We start from the raw sequence: 19,681 nt of genomic DNA, 5'->3' as shown, positions 1-19,681 counted from the left end.
CCTGGGTCCATACCAGTGAAAAGCTCCATACATGAATGTGCAGTGTGTGTGTGTGTGTGTGCGTGTGTGTGGATATTCATGGTGTCAATGGTTGTTCTGTGGCACCATTTGTGACTGTATATTGAACTCCTTTATTACTCTAAGTCCTCCCAGCATCATCCAGTAGACACCGTTCAATATCATAACATAGATCACCTCTAGGGAAAGAACAGATTGCTCTTTTGCTCTTACAGATTTATTAACACCATCAATCATTTTATAAAAAGCATTTATTTCAAAGTTTTTCGCTTCTTAGATAGAAGCACATAATAAAGCAACAGTACAATGTTCATAAAATATAAGTGTGATGCTGTAACATTTTCTTACATGTTGAAATACTGATATCTGCATGTGTACTAAAATAAGAACTTTTAAAATTGTACAAATTGGTACCATAAATTCGACATAGAAATTAGGCGTCATTCACTACAACAGGACAGATTGCTATTTTCTCAACAAGGGAGAAAAACATACGCCCCCCCCAAAAAAATTAAAAAATGAAGAGAACTGAAAAAATCATAATAATCATAATAACATTATCATAAAAAATGAGATTTACAAGAACCAATCGGCGCACGTTTGATCCTCAAGAGACATATTTGCACATTGTACTGTACATACGTTATATGTACCTTAGCTTGCTTTAGGTTATATTTTTCAAGTTGCAAAAAATGCACTGTGATGCAAGAGTGTCCATTACTTAAGGCGATTTTTGAGCTCACAGGTCTTTCCTTGTGATTTATCATTGGTGGAATTGGGCTGAAAGGGGGGATTTTTCACTGGATTTGTGAAAAAACACTGTCTCTGTTTTTGTTGAATTCATCTTCCTCAGGAAGATGGAGGTGCTACACGAGCGACCAGTGTCAGTTTGCTGTTGTGGTTTTCTCATCGTTTATTTTCATTGATATAAGGCAACAATTTTTTATTCTCCTCTTTGTGAGCTCATTCACAGTATCAACAATTACATGTCTCTCTGTGACCCACATTCCAACCCCAAACCGTAGTAACCTACAAAATGAATAAAAAATTGAAATACCGAGGGTTATTTGATCTCTCACCACAAACATTAAGCATGTCTTAATTTTCCATACACACCAGTACATCCCACAGAGGTGTTTTTATTAAATGTTTTTAATGTGTTTTATATTTCTCTCTCTCTCTCTTTTGTTTCCACCTCCTCAATTCCCTCTGTCCTTCCTTACCAAACATCCCCAACAGGTATCTAGTATACTGCAAGTATACTTTACACGTACAAATAACAAAGTTTACTATAAATAAAAATGCTTGTGGTATACTTATAGTAAACTTCAAGCACCACACAAAGTCAGTGGAAGGTTGGAGAAAGGGTGCAAGGAGATGGTCAGGGAAATGGTTGAACGTTAAGAGTTGTCATCGGCAGAGTCTTTGGTGCCATAAAGGTCGGCCAGCTTCTTGAAGCGCGGGCCCCAGCTTTGGAGGTAGTCGTAGTCTAGGTCTGAATCTGTGGTCACCGACTCCAAGGAGCTGAGGGATCCAGCGATGGAGCCCCGGCCCTCGTAGCCATAGATCTGGATGGAGTCATAGGGAGGGGCCGTGGGGTCGTTGTCCGCGTCGTTAATGCGGGTCTTGATGAAATCATCCACATCCACACTGTTGGCCACGGGGTGCCCGCCAGGCCTCATCGGGTACTGGAGCTCAGGCTTGATGTCCTTACGGGGTAGGAAGCCGTTGGCACCGTCAGGGTTCTGCAGCGTAGCAATGTCGAAGGCCTCTGTGTCCTCCTCTCCGCCACCTTCATCGTCATAGGTGATGATGTTCTCACGGATGTCTTCCTCCTCAAAGACAATGAGCGGCTCCTTCTTCTGACGACGCAGGGCCACAAACAGCACCACGATCGCTGCCATGAGGAACATATCAGTCAGCCAATCATACATGCTCTAGCTCTTATAGCTGTTAAAATACCTTTAGCATTTCACATTGCCTAATTAGACAGGCTTTAACAGATCATTTGGATTGGAAGTGCAAAAATATACAGTATTACAGGTGGTATGAATCTGTCTGACATTTTTTAAACAGTGTTAATTGCAAGCTAAATAATTAATTGAGCCTGTGTAAATAATCATAACGCACACTATTAATATTCTGTCAAGCATCTGTTCCATAAATACATTAAACTATTCTGAAAACATTAAGGATAAGCACCACTCAGGATGGAAAAAAAGATCAAACATGAGTAAATATTAGATCAACAACAGATTGAATGCAAGTTGATGTTTTCTTTAGTGCTGATGCTCACCCAGGAGAATGACGATGCAGGCTAGTATGGCGATGAGAGCTCCGGTGCTGAGGCCTGCAGGCAGGATGTAAGGCTCCACGTTACAGGACAGGATGGTGTCCTTACTGTCACAGCTGCACACTCGTATGGTCAGCGTGTTGGTGCTGCTCATAGGAGGAATGCCGTTGTCGTTGATCTCAATGGGAAGGAAGTAGACATCCTGGGTCATCCGACTGAAGCCCCTCCGGGTCACATATATGCTGGCTGTGCTGTCTGTGGGGAACAAGAGAGGAGCCGAAGTAAAATAAGTACAGAGAAAAGAGGGTCCTTTAAATATCTCCTCTTGGAGGGGGGGGGGATTTCCGGTAGTGTACAGACTGCTTAACACAATCATAGTTATAACCGAAGAGTTTTACTTATCCAACGAGTTCATAAGGCAGAAGGCAGACGTATAGCCGCGGGGGAAAAGCAATGAGCTGTGAATTTCCAGATATTAAATTATTGTAATATTGTGAACATTTATTAGCTTTTGGAAGTGTAATCAAAGCTCTAGCGGAGGTAGCTGTATTGGTTTTATTTGGGGCTGGGTGAGGGTGGAAGGATGCCAAGTGCACTCTCCTGACGCAGTGCAAGGTTGCTCTCAGAACAGAGATGGAGTTCATTTAGGTGCTTGTGGCTTAGTCATTTTCCCTCCCTCTCTCACAGCGGTGTCCTCAGCCCACTACACCTTTTTCAGAAAAGGTTTCTCATGACAAGGCTATTGTGCATACAGAATGGAAGGGTGAATGGGCTCTATGAATCCTGTGCTATTCATTATAGGTCTACATCATACTAAGAAAGGTTATCATTGCCTTGGTAGAGTATCTTTTAAGGGTTGAGGTAGAACACAGTCTAAAGCCATGAGAACTTAAATATCCTACAAGGTAGTATGGCTGAAAGAATCACTTCTTAAGAAGCCACTTTTGAGGAACATCTTCTTCATAAAATTAAACTTAGCAAATGTTCTTACATCTGCAGATATTATAGCGCAAGAAAAAACTAAATAGCCCCTGCTGTCTCAGACAGACACCGCAAACTCTGAAAATCACGAGAAAATACATAGATACATTTAGATTAGAAAGCTGTCCATTTCAAAGGATGCTTTGGATTCTTTAAACCCAACAAATCAGAGGGGCTGTAATCTGTTCTGCTCATATTGTGGGCTTTTTGAAAACACTGCTAAAAAGCACTAATTTTGACTCTCATTAAAGCAGATCAAACGGGTAGGGAGCCATCCCTTGCCATGCTGGCTGCTATATAGTCACAGAAGCACTGCTTGGAACAGTCTGATATGACTTTATCTGGGGATTTTAAAAAATATCCCATTAAACTGCAATTAACACATTCATTCCCCCTCATTCATTCTCCTCCATCACAGAAGGAGAGATGCTTGGAAGTAGCTTGTGATTATGGCACGGTCGGGACGAGTATTAAAGCAATGGCAGAGGATGAAAAAAGAGCTTAAGTTGGCTTAAGTTTGTAGAAGAGAATATTGATGGATGCATGTCATTAAGAGAAGTGTCATGTAATTGCTTGTTCAAAGATGGCAATGCTGACTGAACTACTCACAGCAGCTGTTGAATGTCTCCATCATCGTCATTACAATAGCTTTGTCACATGGTCCTGAGCAATCTCTATGGATATAAGCAAGTCTAATCAAGTATTTTTATGGCGTCAAAACTCTGTGATTAACTTTTGCTTCTCATTATCTTTAATCCAGGAGTTTATAAACAAGGCTGATGAACGCTATCCCCATGATGAGTAATTCTCCTCTGATGAGAGATGGCATCCTCTAGGGATAAATACCACTGTGCCTCATCTGTTGAAATGGAATGTAACAGGTACTCTCTCTGATCAGTTCGCCTAAGCAGCCGCTCCATCACTGTGACTGGCACGGGCTTTGAGCTTAAGGACAGCTGGGATGAGTCACCAGCCAGCCAGGCCCCCAAACATCTCTCTCTCTCTCTCTCTCTCTCTCTCTCTCTCTCTCTCTCTCTCTCTCTCTCTCTCTCTCTCTCTCTCTCTCTCTCTCTCTCTCTCTCTCTCTCTCTCTCTCTCTCTCTCTCTCTCTCTCTCTCTCTCTCTCTCTCTCTCTCTCTCTCTCTCTCTCTCTCTCACACACACACACACACACACACACACACACACACACACACACACACACACACACACACACACACACACACACACACACACACACACACACACACACCTCTCCACTCCTCTGGCTGATCAGTCAGAGTGTGATGTAGGGATAGCTAATGCATTCACGTAAACACTGCAAACTGATCCAACAGGCTCAGTCTCCTACATGCAGCAAGCAGTTCACCGATGCAGAGGCTAGGACGCCAGAGAGACACCCGTGGTAATTAGTACGTGGGGAGCTCTATTGGATCTAGCTTCAAATCAAACTTCAGTCTACAAAGATCTGCTGAATCACTTCCCATCTGGATGTAGAGAAACCTGAATTGATGTAAAGAAGGAAAAATACCCAGTGGTTTTCTATCTCACTGACTGGAGTCCTGGAGTGCCGACTAGCCACTATAAAGACAGTAAAAGTGTCCAAACAGAAGTCGCTCTTCTCATTGATGGAAATAGAATGCTTGAGCCACCCACCTCTGTTGTCTTTCAGGGAGAAATTCTGGTTGTTGACAGCCTCTGGGGCGATGCTGAAGTGGAAGTACTGTCGGTGGACCATCTCATCCTTGTCCACTGCACTGACTGTCTCTATGAGCTGAGTTGAACAACACCCACAAGAGTTAGTACAGACAGAGTCCACCAAAACACTGAACATATTCAATAAAATAGAAATATATTTTTGCACATGATGGTTACTAGTATGCATAAAGATCTGTCTTTTCTAAATGTGACTTGGGAAAAAGTACAATATACATTGTAAATGATTAGACTTACTTTGCCAGGGGAGACATTTTCACACACAAGGATTTCGTTCTGTGTGGCAAACTCAGGGGCGTTGTCATTCATATCTTTGACTTTGATGTTGACACGTACTTTTGTATCTTGGTGATGTCCCCCTGTGCAGAATGACAAAAATGAATAACAAACAAGTTAGTGATTCAGTGCACATTCATGGGATTTGGCTTGCTAGGAAAACAAAACCAGCTCCCTCTGAAAGTCACTGCAAACACAATGAGAAGACAGCACAGTATGACCCTATTTATTGTATAAGAAATGATGTAGGTTGTTGAATGCTTGGAAATGATGCTGTCAGATGAGTGTTGTGCATAATACAACAGAACTGCTTGATCTCTAAAGTTCCAGACATACATTTTTGATGCATCAAATTATCCCTGATAAGAGAGATGGAAATATTTGAGACAGATATACTTCAAAAGCAGACATAATAATGTAGAGTAGAATCACACAGACAGAGAACAGCAACTTCAAGATGTTTATTTCTGATTTGGGGGATGGGGATGTGGATGTTTTGCAGTAGTCTATAGCTACTCATTTCCCTTTTTGAAAGGCACTTTGTGGTAATCTTCTCTAAAAACATCTTGAGGGGTGGCGACTCTAGGACGACATAAGAGCCGAGGGGGAACACAACATTTCCTGGATTGGAAGGCATGGCGTCTCTGGTATTCACAGCTACTCTCTAATTTGAAACCCGGGGTGGATGGTGGAGGGTGGCGTACCAATCTCAGTGGCACTGACAGAGATGTTGTGCCAGGGTAGTGTCTCCCGGTCCAACGGTCTGGTGGTCTTGATGATGCCATCCTCTGGGCCGACACTGAAGAACTGTTCCACGTCCGTGTAGCGGGGAATCATGTACCTGCAGTGAACAGTAGTGATAAGTGAACATGAACTGTATTCAATTAGGGCCTGGTTCCTTAGATAAAACAAAAGCCCAATTTTTCCTGTGCTGTAAGAATGCATGTTTTGCACTGTTTGGATTAATGTATTCGATGGAACAATATTTATAGATTGAAACTGCATAGTAATTTAAATATTTGTTCTTGCAGAGCAGGAAATAATATAGGATATTTATTTTGTTTACTGATTGAGTCGTGCCCTTGAAACTGAAATCATCTAGGTATCAACATAAAATGGTCAATTTAAAACAGAAAGGATGTATTACAACACTATGAGACGGAGTGGGGTTGATAATCAGACAACGGTGCTAAAAACAAACACAAATGTGTAACAAAGAGAGTGAGACAGAGTGTTCCAAGTAGCCTACCTGACAGGGTTGTTGGCCACGTCCGTGTCTTTAGCGTGTACACGGCCCACCACGGTCCCATCACGGGCATTCTCCTCCACCTCGAAGCTGTAGCTAGTTGCCAAGAAAGCAGGCGGCTCGTCTGCGTCCTCCACCATAACCTTAACCGTGGCTGTGTCTTTGTAGGGGCCCCAGGCGATGAAACGGGGGTCCAAGTGTGTGTTGGATGCCTCTACTCTCAGGGTGTATGCCCTCTTAGTCTCAAAGTCCACAGGCTGGAAAGAGGGAGCAGGGTGGATTTAGTAATAATACATTTAAACTATATGACCATTAAAATCATGGGCCAATAAGGAGAAGGTTGTCTCAATGTAGTTCTTTCTATAATACTATTACTGCATCATAAAAATGATTTACTGTTGCTGTACACTGCTATCTAGAACCTTAGAGGGTTCTTCAGTTGTCCCCATAGGAGAACCCTTTGAAGAATCCTTTTTTGGTTGCAGGTAGAACAATTTTGGTTCCAGGTAGAACCCTTTTGGGTTCCATGTAGAACCCGTTCTACTGCAAAAGGGTTCTACCTGGAACCAAAAAGGGTTCTGAACTGGAACCAAAAAAGGGTTATTCTATGGAGACAGCCGAAGAACCCATGTGGATGCTTTTTTTCTAAGTCATAGCCTCAATCACCACCAGTTCATTTAATTGCAAGAAATTGGAAAGACACTCCCAAATCAATTATGCTCAAAAATAGTTAATGGCCATTTAGTGTGAACAACCCTCATCCTTCTACACCCTGCCTTCTACTGCTTTCACATATCCACCTGTTTTCTTGTTGCCCTGACTCACTCGGCAGCCATCACTCCCACAAATTACCAAGTGAGACTTTAAAGTACCGACCGGAGCTGAGGGGGCAGCATACCAGAATGCGCGCACACACACACACACACACACACACACACACACACACACACACACACACACACACACACACACACACACACACACACACACACACACACACACACACACACACACACACACACACACACACACACACACACACACACACACACACACACACACACACACTTTATCTATCTCTGCCTGTATGGTGATTGATTTGAAGTTGTTTTCCTATCTCAGTTTTTTTGTTCATCCTTCAGTATTTTTTGCATGTCTTTAATGAAGCTGCCAACGGTGAGAACAGTCATGACCCAGTTCTTTCCTTTAACAGGTCGGTGAATGTTCCTCACTGACGTTGTCTCCTGAAGCTGTGGTCTTCTCTGTCTCACTCTTTTCCTCCCCCTCTATCTCTCTCTGTCTCCCTCTCTCTCTTTCTCCCTCTTTTCTTTCTGTCTTTTCTTTTCTTTTCCTCCGTCCTCTCAATCTCTGCCTCTCTCTCTCTCTCTCTCTCTCTCTCTCTCTCTCTCTCTCTCTCTCTCTCTCTCTCTCTCTCTCTCTCTCTCTCTCTCTCTCTTCTCTCTCTCTCTCTCTCTCTCTCTCTCTCTCTCTCTCTCTCTCTCTCTCTCTCTCTCCTTTTCTTTCTTTCTTTTCTTTTCCTCCGTCCTCTCAATCTCTGCCCCTCTCTCTCTCTCTCTCTCTTTCTCTCCTTTTCTTTCTGTCTTTTCTTTTCTTTTCCTCCGTCCTCTCAATCTCTGCCCCTCTCTCTCTCTCTCTCTCTCTCTCTCTCTCTCTCTCTCTCTCTCTCTCTCTCTCTCTCTCTTTATTTTGGCGCTTAATAATTTGCAGCTGAAACTAATCAGCGGTAGATAATATTCACAATAATGCCAGACTTCCTCTTAGCATTCAGCCTGCGCCTGGTAGCCCGCAGTTGAAACAGAATACTTGATTAAAATTCTGGCAATTCCGACAGTAATTTCGACTTTAATTTTCAACATGCTTTGAAGAGCAAAAGGTGATGATTTCCCGAGAGGTGTATAGTGGAGGCATTATGTTATTGAGAAGAGCAGGGATCATCAAACTGATTGTAGTCGGCACACTGTATTGTCGTCGCCCTCCCCCACACACACACGCCACACCCAGCCTAATCAGCAGGCAGAATGTTCTCATTTGGGACCTGGGTCCTGGTATTTGTGATAGTCAAACACTGTTAAGAATTACAACCCACCCACCACCACTCTCTTTACTCAGCGTCAAGCCATTATTTCCTCTTATTCAATTCTTCCACTTTCCCCAGCTACAATGTGTATTATCCGGGGTTCATAAGACTTATTATGATTGGTGCCCCTCTCTGTTATGGAAATGAAGGGGATCTGCACTGAGCAGCGATGTCTGATCCCACTTGGGTTCATCTGGCCATAGAGGAAGTTGTTTACATGGCCGTTTTCCATATTTCAATGGCCGCTGTCGTGGCTTACCTGGTATAATCCTCAGGCATGATTAATAGAACAGCGCCATTTTTCAGCACATAGACTACACACTGGTACTCACACTCCACTGAACTGACAAAATTACCCAGCTTGCGTAAACCCTTGAGAAAATATTATTACTTCTCAGACACGCATGCAAAGGCCTCCCTCTCTCAGAGTTGTGTTAGTTTTGGAGAGGAGTAGAGAGGAGTGTGAGTGAGATTGCTGCTGATCTCTGAGTGTGAGGGAGCCTGTGCTGTGAAAGACAGTTGAGGGATTTTAAATAATGAAGCACCACCAGGTGGCAATGTTCTGTCTAGGCTGCTGCTCCTGCTGCGTAGGGACCAGGGAGGGAAGCAGTGCCTCTCTCTCTCTCCTCTGGAGGCCCGGCTAAGCCTAACCATGGCAGGCAGGCGGCTCCAGGCGCAATGGTGCCAGTGATCACCCAGAGGCAGCCCAGGCACGGTGCAGTGCAGTGCAAGGCTGACCTCCCCAGGTTGGTGAACGTCGGCATAATCCCAGCCCTGGAGCACAGCAGAGCTGCAGCGCCACGCTAGCAGCCGACCCACAGTCAGACTGCATAGATTCCTCTCCCAGAGAACCAACCATGAAAGTCAATGCTCGTAATAAGAAACTGAGGCGGTGTCATTGCAATCACAGAGTGGAACGGTGAAAAATCACTCTCCTCTCTCTCTCTCTCTCTCTCTCTCTCTCTCTCTCTCTCTCTCTCTCTCTCTCTCTCTCTCTCTCTCTCTCCCCCTCTCTCCCTCTCTCTCTCCTGCTCAGTGTGTGCTTCAGTCTCACACACAGGCACACGCTCTCTTTCTATTTTTCCCTCTCTTTCTCTCTCTACCACACAGAAATTGCATATAGCCACCTTTACATATTCAAACACGCACAGACACACACAGGTGTATCAAGTAATGTCACGTATTGAGGCTATCATTTTAGTCCTCAGAATGTTAGTGAAAGGGCAGTAACAAAAAGGGTGATGCAATGCAGATGACTCTATAGACTGTCTCACACATTCCTTTCATTCCTCCATCATTTTCATGGAATAGTAAATCCCCTTCAGTCCCTTCTCACCTTTCTCAGTTTGATAACACCCTCACGGGTGTCAGTGTCGGTGGTAATCTCAAACACAGTCATCCCATCGCCCTCGATGAAACGATATGACACAAGTCCATTCTCCCCCAGATCTGGATCTTTAGCCTTCAGACGGCCCACCTCCTCACCCGAAACCTTGTCCTCTGAAACGGACATGGCGTATACACCTGTGGGGAGAAACAATAGAAACTGTTACAATTTAAAAATATATATAATTCACACTTGTATTCGATGCCTGATGCCTGCTTTGACTTACTCTGAGGTACAGAATAACATTCACCCAACTTTCCACTGCATTCATGTAATCTTGTTTTAAATGAGCCCCTGTCTATCCTTGTCACCGTGGGGGCAGCTGTATATAGTTAGATACATGAACCGACTATACAGTACATAGCTAGGTACTAGTAAAGAGGCTCCTAGTCTTCACCAAGTAGCTCAGATTGTCACTGGTCAATCCCCTTCTCTTCCTATATTAGGCTATAGGCTTGGGGAATGTATGTTAGAAGAAATTGAAGTTGTAAAAGCCAATTATTGTTATTATATGCCTTATTCTTGAAACATTTTATAATTCCAGTAAAATTTTGATGACAATATACATGTTTTATATAAAATGTATTTAACAAGGCAAGTCAGTTAAGAACACATTTTACCATAACCCTGGGCAAACTCTCCCCTAACCCGGACGACGGAGGACCAATTGTGCGCCGCCCTATGGAACTCCCAATCATGGCCGGTTGTGATACAGCCTGGGATTGAACCAGGGTCTGTAGCAGTGCTTCTAGCACTGAGATGCCTATCTATATCACTGACATTCATGTTTTATATATATTTTATATATATATATATATATATATATATATATATATATAATGTTATGGTTCTGATAGCATGATGCAACTTGCACTTTGTTTTTAGGGTTGATTGAGACAATGTATTCCTCCCAACCTTATTCTTTCAATAATGTTTTTTTTTATTTTTATATTATATTGTGTATGTCTTTCCTTATCAAATGTAAGACTAAATGCCATTTGTAATATGTTTTGGTGCATATACAGAGAGCTCCAAAAGTATTGGAACAGAGAAAATGTTTTGTTCATAACACTTATTATGATTGACATTTGTTTGGTAAAAACTGTAGGATAAATACACACGTAACCATTCTGGGTTTTTTTCTCCTTTTCTTTTAAGAGGTTTGTCACAATGGCCCAGTCAAAATACAAAGTGCTGGAGTACGGAGTCAAAACAACAAAAACATTTTCACTGTCCCAATACTTGTGAAGCTCACTGTATGTATTTAAAATACTATCCAGATAAGAAAGTGTCTGGTCATAGAACATTCCATAGAATACTAGAAAAATACTACTAGTCAAGAAAACGGCTGTAGCTAATTCACATTAAAGTATATTACTGTTTGGATTTCAGATAATCAATCTTTACAAAATATAAGAATGACTAAATATGCTCAGTTTTTCTCTATCTTCAATGGCAGCTGTTTGGGGACAAAAGCATATAAGATTGTCCCGTTTGTCGTAATAATGGTCGGACCAAGCTGCAGCGCGATATGGTTTCCAAATAATTTATTAAAGTGAAAACTTAGAACAAAACAAATAAAGACACAAACAACGAACCGTGACTAACGAGATGCTACGTGCACTAACTCAAAACAATACCCCATAACACACAGGTGGAAAAATGCTACTTAAGTATGATCCCGAATTAGAGACAACGATAACCAGCTGCCTCTAATTGGGAATCATACCAAAACACCAACATAGAAAAAACAAACTAGAACCCCACATAGAAAATATAAACTAGACTAAACCCCTAGTCACACCCTGACCTACTCTACCATAGAAAATAAAGGCTTTCTATGGTCAGGACGTGACAAAGATACACATTTTAGCATTTCATTGATGTGGTCCTATCAAATGTCATATCATTTGAAAGGGCTGTTTCTCAGCTTTCAAAATCTGTATCATGTTTTCATATATGGTTTGACACCAGAAAAGTATGCTCATTAATGCACGCTGAGGTCATCGTCTCAGTAAATTCAGGAATTCCTAAACTTTCCAAATGATGATGCAACAATACCAATATGGCGATTTACAGTTTATTTTTTATTTTTCATTTTACCTTTATTTAACTAGGCAAGTTGGAGTTAGCTGCTGTTTCCATTCATTTTTAATGCTGTAAAACACATTTGTGGTATTTTACTGTGCATTCTACAATGTTTTTAAGAGAAGTCTTACAGTGTAAGTACATGTCGTGGTCCATCTTTGAAAAACAGTGTGTCTTTAACTGTTCTGCATTTACACTTAATGAGAGAGAGAGACAGAGAGAGAGAGAGAGAGAGAGAGAGAGAGAGAGAGAGAGAGAGAGAGAGAGAGAGAGAGAGAGAGAGAGAGAGAGAGAGAGAGAGAGAGAGAGAGAGAGAGAGAGAGAGAGAGAGAGAGAGACAGAGAGAGAGACAGACATAGAGAGAGAGAGAGAGAGACAGACAGACAGAGAGAGAGAGAGAGAGAGAGAGAGAGAGAGAGAGAGAGAGAGAGAGAGAGAGAGAGAGAGAGAGAGAGAGAGAGAGGGACAGAGAGAGAGACAGAGATAGAGACAGAGAGAGAGACAGAGAGAGAGAGAGAGAGAGAGAGAGAGAGAGCTAATAATGGAGCACAAGAGATAACTGTGGAGTTCAGCTGGCCAGCACCTGAAGGCCTCAGCCAATAGTTGACATTGTGACACGGAAATAGTTGACATTGTGACACGTGGTTGAGTCAGCCTAATGACTCAACCAGTTTCTCACCCCATCCAGGACTAGTTTACCCCAAATATGTAGCTAATTTTCCATCCAAGAGCCACTGTTAGCAGGGCTACATCCGAGCCACAGTGCTGATAGTAGGGGAAAGAGTGGGGCTCTCTGGGACAAATCTTCAGGCTCTACTCTCAAGAAGTAGGGGGAAATTGATGTAGGCCATTTCTACTATATGAGACATAAATCTGTCTTTAGCTCGCGGTTTAGAGCTACAAGAATTCCCCTCCATTCCCCCCCTGTCGAACAGAAATACTGACACAAACACTGTTAATATTTCACAACTCTTTATCGGCTTAAGATACTTGCTGTCATCACATATCCTATGAGCGCAATGAAACCGTTAAATAATTAAGCTTCAATATTTCCCCTTTACCATATACACCCTGCATAAACCGTGTGTTGCATGGCCTCTGGGGCCAGCAGCGATCCATATTTTCAAGTGTCAATCCTAATATGTCAGCTGAGGCTTGAGGGGCTGGGAGAGCGCTAGACTGGCTAAAAGCAGACCTGTCCCTCTTGGATGATGCTGCTCGTACCTCAGCAGAGAGGGACAGTGACGGCGGGAAGAGAGACCATCTCAGGGTCTCAGTCAGCTTAAGAAAACAGAAAAGAAAAGAAAAAACAGAAAAAGTGAAAGAAAGAGAGACAGGACTCTTCACTTACTCTGAGGGAACTTGGGTGGGTTGTCGTTGACGTCCGTCAGGGTGATTTTCACTTCTGTTGTCCCTGACAGTCCCCCCATGTGTCCCCCCATGTCCTTCGCTTGTATGACGACGTCATATTCCTGCCGCGCTTCCCTGTCCATGTTGGGCAGAGCTGTCCGGATTATCCCTGGGGACAGGAGAGGGGGAAAATGGCTTTAATTCAAGAAGGAGCTGCCTGTGACCTTTCAACAGCCTACTACTCTGCGAGGCCTACTGGGAGGAGCAGGGCATGTTGGGTCATCACTGAAACGTGAGATCACATTGTGACAAGTGCCATCGCCATCTCATTCATCAGGCTCCTTTTCTAATATTGGGGTAATTAGTGTGATATATAAAAGGGAAAAAGAAGTGACTTGTTTCATTGGAAACTGCAGAACAATGCTCAGAACAACAGTGAGGAACTGTTTTTTTAAGCCATTTGTTTATTAATTTATTTTTCTGTGAGGAAACTGGCGCTTCTCACATCACAGGAGAATATGATGGGGATGGTTGTTCTCTGGTGATATTTAGATGAGCCTGTGCATGAAACGCAGATAGGCCAAAAACAAATTAGAAATGTGAGCATTGGACAGGATCCAGTAAAATATCCAGCTTTGGTTTATTAGCAGGATTTTCTCTCTCCGATCTCTCTCTCACTCTGAGATCTCCCTGTTTGGCTGGGGGTACTTTGGCTCCCAGGATATTTAGAGTTCAACCAGGATATTGCTTGCCTAATCTGGCCGTGAGTTCATTCTGTTTGGCAAAGGACAGGTACACTCAGACTTTGCATTGGAGAAATCCCAAAGCACGACAGGGCTGATCCTCAACGCCCCTTACTTGGCACGGTTACAAAATCAGAGAATTGACAGATTATCACAAGATGCATTTAAATACATGACCGTTTTGATACGAGACATACAGTCGTGGCCAAAAGTTTTGAGAATGACACCGATATTAATTTTCAAAGTCTGCTGCCTCAGTTTGTATGATGGCAATTTGCTTATACTCCATAATGTTATGAAGAGTGATCAGATGAGCTGCAATTAATTGCAAAGTCCCTCTTTGCCATGCAAATCAACTGAATCCCCCAAAAACATTTCCACTGCATTTCAGCCCTGCCACAAAAGGACCAGCTGACATCATGTCAGTGATTCTCTCATTAACACAGGTGTGAGTGTTGATGAGGACAAGGCTGTAGATCACTTTGTCATGCTGATTGAGTTCGAATAACAGACTGGAAGCTTCAAAAGGAATCATTGCTTGGAATCATTGTTCTTCCTCTGTCAACCATGGTTACCTGCACGGAAACATGTACCGTCATCATTGCTTTGCACAAAAAGGGCTTCACAGGCAAGAATATTGCTGCCAGTAAGATTGCACCTAAATCAACCCTTTATTGGATCTTCAAGAACTTCAAGGAGAGCGGTTAAATTGTTGTGAAGAAGGGTTCAAAGCGCCCAAGAAAGTCCAGCAAGCGACAGGACCGATTCAGCTGCGGGTCGATTCAGCTGGGCACCACCAGTACAGAGCTAGCTCAGGAATAGCAGTAGGCAGGTGTGAGTGCATCTGCACGCACAGTGAGGTGAAGACTTTTGGAGGATGTATCCTTTTCCCTCTCGCTCTCATCCAACACCTCCCACACGGCCCCTACTCGGATGGTATCGTGCCGTCCCAACCTTCGCTCTCTCTCCCCCGCTACTCTCTCCTCTTCCATCCTATCATCTCTTCCCTCCGCTCAAACCTTCTCCCACCTATCTCCTGATTCTGCCTCCTCAACCCTCCTCTCCTCCCTCTCTGCATCCCTTGACTCTCTATGTCCCCTATCCTCCAGGCCGGCTCGGTCCTCCCCTCCCGCTCCGTGGCTCGATGACTCATTGCGAGCTCACAGAACAGGGCTCCGGGCAGCCGAGCGGAAATGGAGGAAAACTCGCCTCCCTGCGGACCTGGCATCCTTTCACTCCCTCCTCTCTACATTTTCCTCCTCTGTCTCTGCTGCTAAAGCCACTTTCTACCACGCTAAATTCCAAGCATCTGCCTCTAACCCTAGGAAGCTCTTTGCCACCTTCTCCTCCCTCCTGAATCCTCCCCCTCCCCCCCCTCCTCCCTCTCTGCAGATGACTTCGTCAACCATTTTGAAAAGAAGGTCGACGACATCCGATCCTCGTTTGCTAAGTCAAACGACACCGCTGGTTCTGCTCACACTGCCCTACCCTGTGCTCTGACCTCTTTCTCCCCTCTCTCTCCAGATGAAATCTCGCGTCTTGTGACGGCCGGCCGCCCAACAACCTGCCCGCTTGACCCTATCCCCTCCTCTCTTCTCCAGACCATTTCCGGAGACCTTCTCCCTTACCTCACCTCGCTCATCAACTCATCCCTGACCGTTGGCTACGTCCCTTCCGTCTTCAAGAGAGCGAGAGTTGCACCCCTTCTGAAAAAACCTACACTCGATCCTTCCGATGTCAACAATTACAGACCAGTATCCCTTCTTTCTTTTCTCTCCAAAACTCTTGAACGTGCCGTCCTTGGCCAGCTCTCCCGCTATCTCTCTCTGAATGACCTTCTTGATCCAAATCAGTCAGGTTTCAAGACTAGTCATTCAACTGAGACTGCTCTCCTCTGTGTCACGGAGGCGCTCCGCACTGCTAAAGCTAACTCTCTCTCCTCTGCTCTCATCCTTCTAGATCTATCGGCTGCCTTCGATACCGTGAACCATCAGATCCTCCTCTCCACCCTCTCCGAGTTGGGCATCTCCGGCGCGGCCCACGCTTGGATTGCGTCCTACCTGACAGGTCGCTCCTACCAGGTGGCATGGCGAGAATCTGTCTCCTCACCACGCGCTCTCACCACTGGTGTCCCCCAGGGCTCTGTTCTTGGCCCTCTCCTATTCTCGCTATACACCAAGTCACTTGGCTCTGTCATAACCTCACATGGTCTCTCTTATCATTGCTATGCAGACGACACACAATTAATCTTCTCCTTTCCCCCTTCTGATGACCAGGTGGCGAATCGCATCTCTGCATGTCTGGCAGACATATCAGTGTGGATGACGGATCACCACCTCAAGCTGAACCTCGGCAAGACGGAGCTGCTCTTCCTCCCGGGGAAGGACTGCCCGTTCCATGATCTCGCCATCACGGTTGACAACTCCATTGTGTCCTCCTCCCAGAGCGCCAAGAACCTTGGCGTGATCCTGGACAACACCCTGTCGTTCTCAACTAACATCAAGGCGGTGGCCCATTCCTGTAGGTTCATGCTCTACAACATCCGCAGAGTACGACCCTGCCTCACACAGGAAGCGGCGCAGGTCCTAATCCAGGCACTTGTCATCTCCCGTCTGGATTACTGCAACTCGCTGTTGGCTGGGCTCCCTGCCTGTGCCATTAAACCCCTTCAACTCATCCAGAACGCCGCAGCCCGTCTGGTGTTCAACCTTCCCAAGTTCTCTCACGTCACCCCGCTCCTCCGTTCTCTCCACTGGCTTCCAGTTGAAGCTCGCATCCGCTACAAGACCATGGTGCTTGCCTACGGAGCTGTGAGGGGAACGGCACCTCAGTACCTCCAGGCTCTGATCAGGCCCTACACCCAAACAAGGGCACTGCGTTCATCCACCTCTGGCCTGCTCGCCTCCCTACCACTGAGGAAGTACAGCTCCCGCTCAGCCCAGTCAAAACTGTTCGCTGCCCTGGCCCCCCCAATGGTGGAACAAACTCCCTCACGACGCCAGGACAGCGGAGTCAATCACCACCTTCCGGAGACACCTGAAACCCCACCTCTTTAAGGAATACCTAGGATAGGTTAAGTAATCCCTCTCACCCCACCCCCCCTAAGTTTTAGATGCACTATTGTTAAGTGACTGTCCCACTGGATGTCATAAGGTGAATGCACCAATTTGTAAGTCGCTCTGGATAAGAGCGTCTGCTAAATGACTTAAATGTAAATGTAAATGTGGATGGCCTGGTGTCAAGAAGGGCAGCAAAGAAGCCACTTCTCTCCAGGAAAAACATCAGGGACAGAATGATATTCTGCAAAAAGGTACAAGGATTGGACTGCTGAGGACTGGGGTAAAGTCATTTTCTCTGATGAATCCCCTTTCCGATTGTTTGGGGCATCCGGAAAAAAGCTTGTCCGGAGAAGACAAGGTGGACCATCAGTCCTGTGTCATGCCAACAGTAAAGCATCCTGAGACCATTCATGTGTGGGGTTGCTTCTTAGCCAAGGGAGTGGGCTCACTCACAATTTTGCCTAAGAACACAGCCATGAAAAAAGAATGGTACCGACACAACCTCCGAGAGCAACTTCACCCAACCATCCAGGAACAGTTTGGTGACGAACAATGCCTTTTCCAACATGATGGAGCACCTTTCCATAAGGGTCAAGGTGATAACTAAGTGGCTCGGGGAACAAAACATCAATATTTTGTGTCCATGGCTAGAAAACTCCCCAGACCTTAATCCCATTTAGAACTTGTGGTCAATCCTCAAGAGGCGGCTAGACAAACAAAAACCCACAATTTCTGACAAACTCCAAGCATTGATTATGCAAGAATGGGCTGCCATCAGTCAGGATGTGGCCCAGAAGTGAATTGACAGCATGTCAGGGCGGATTGCAGAGGTCTTGAAAAAGAAGAGTCAACACTACAAATATTAACTCTTTACATCAACTTCATGTAATTGTCAATAAAAGCCTTTGACACTTATGAAATACTTGTAATATTACTTCAGTACTCATTAGTAACATGTGACAAAAATATCTAAAGACACTGAAGCAGCAAACTTTTCAGAAATTAATATTTGTGCCATTCTCAAAACTTTTCTATGTATCTATATATCTATCTAGCTATCTATCTAGCTATTTATCTAGCTAGCTATCTAGCTAGCTATCTAGCTATCTACCTATCTAGCTAGCTAGATGAAGTCGGAAGTTTATATACACCTTAGCCACAATTCCTGACATTTAATCCTAGTAAAAAGTACGAGGTCAGTTACGATCACCACTTTATTTTAAGAATGTGAAATGTCAGAATAATAGTAGAGAAAGATTTATTTCAGCTTTTATTTCTTTCATCACATTCCCAGTGGGTCAGACGTTTGCATACACTCAATTAGTATTTGGTAGCAATGTCTTTAAATTGTTTAACTTGGGTAAAATGTTTCGGGTACCCTTCCACAAGCTTCCCATAATAATCTGGGTGAATTTTGGCCCATTCCTCCTGATAGAGCTGGTGTAAGTCAAATTTGTAGGTCTCCTTGCTCGCACACGCTTTTTCAGTTCTGCCCACAAATGTTTGATAAGACTGAGGTCAGGGCTTTGTGATGTCCACTCCAATACCTTGACTTTGTAGTCCTTAAGCCATTTTGCCACAACTTTGGAATTATGCTTGGGGTAATTGTCCATTTGGAAGACCCATTTGCGACCAAGCTTTAACTTCCTGACTGATGTCTTGAGATGTTGCTTCAATATATCCACATAGTTTTACATCCACATGAAGCCATCTATTTTGTGAAGTGTACCAGTCCATCCTGCAGCAAAGCACCCCCACAACATGATGCTACCCCCCCCCGTGCTTCAAGGTTGGGATGCTGTTCTTCGGCTTGCAAGCCTCCCCTTTATCCTCCAAACATAACGATGGTCATGATGCCCAGACTGTTCTATTTGTGTTTCATCAGACCAGAGGACATGTCTCCAAAAAGTACGATCTTTGTCCCCATGTGCAGTTGCAAACCATAGTCTGGCTTTTTTTATGGCGGTTTTGGAGCAGTGGCTTCTTCCTTGCTGAGTGGCCTTTCAGGTTTTTTCGATATTTGTGGATATATATACTTTTGTACCTATTTCTGTAAACAATTGTTGGGAAAATTTCTTCTGTCATGCACAAAGTAGGGCCAAAACTATAGTTTGTTAATTAACAAGAAATTTGTGGAGTGGTTGAAAAACAAGTTTTAATGACTCCAACCTAAGCGTATGTAAACTTCCGACTTCAACTGTATATAATGTTATGCTACCTGGATGAATATGAAACTAGGCAGGACAGAGAGGTTGGGTACCTGTTTGTGGTTCCACTGAGAAGTAGGGTTGGCCTTGGAGAATGCTGTACACCAGTCTGGCACTGTTCCCGTAGGTGGGATCATCAGCATCTGTGGCCGTTACCTGCATCACTGAGGTACCTGGAGGACACAAGAAACGCAGGTGTTATTATTTTCAACACCATTT

At 44.2% G+C, this 19,681-nt stretch overlaps 1 protein-coding gene across 1 annotated transcript; it reads right to left on the bottom strand.

The window, feature by feature from the left end:
* Positions 1-251: 251 nt before the first annotated feature.
* On the bottom strand, positions 252-19,644 carry LOC124019074 (cadherin-11-like). The gene is made up of 9 exons (XM_046334434.1): positions 19,516-19,644; positions 13,455-13,622; positions 9,965-10,152; positions 6,534-6,787; positions 5,989-6,125; positions 5,246-5,367; positions 4,949-5,066; positions 2,315-2,566; positions 252-1,915 (listed from the first exon to the last, which is right to left on the bottom strand). The coding sequence occupies exons 1-9, from the start codon at positions 19,622-19,624 to the stop codon at positions 1,419-1,421; spliced, it is 1,845 nt and encodes a 614-aa protein (XP_046190390.1). The 5' UTR covers positions 19,625-19,644; the 3' UTR covers positions 252-1,418.
* Positions 19,645-19,681: the final 37 nt, after the last annotated feature.

The sequence above is a fragment of the Oncorhynchus gorbuscha genome, unplaced genomic scaffold (genome assembly GCF_021184085.1).
Source record: "Oncorhynchus gorbuscha isolate QuinsamMale2020 ecotype Even-year unplaced genomic scaffold, OgorEven_v1.0 Un_scaffold_67:::fragment_2:::debris, whole genome shotgun sequence".
Lineage (NCBI taxonomy): Eukaryota > Metazoa > Chordata > Actinopteri > Salmoniformes > Salmonidae > Oncorhynchus > Oncorhynchus gorbuscha.
The sequence above is the reverse complement of the archived record's forward strand: the minus strand, read 5'-3'. Positions and strand labels throughout refer to the sequence as shown.

Coding starts and splice junctions, on each gene's coding strand:
- LOC124019074 (XM_046334434.1), bottom strand. CDS start 19,624: ATGCAGGTAACGGCCACAGATGCTGATGATCCCACCTACGGGAACAGT. Junction 5,368..5,988: donor TGTCAGTGCCACTGAGATTG/GTACGCCACCCT, acceptor CATTCTGCACAG/GGGGACATCACCAAGATACA. Junction 5,067..5,245: donor AAAATGTCTCCCCTGGCAAA/GTAAGTCTAATC, acceptor TGTTCAACTCAG/CTCATAGAGACAGTCAGTGC.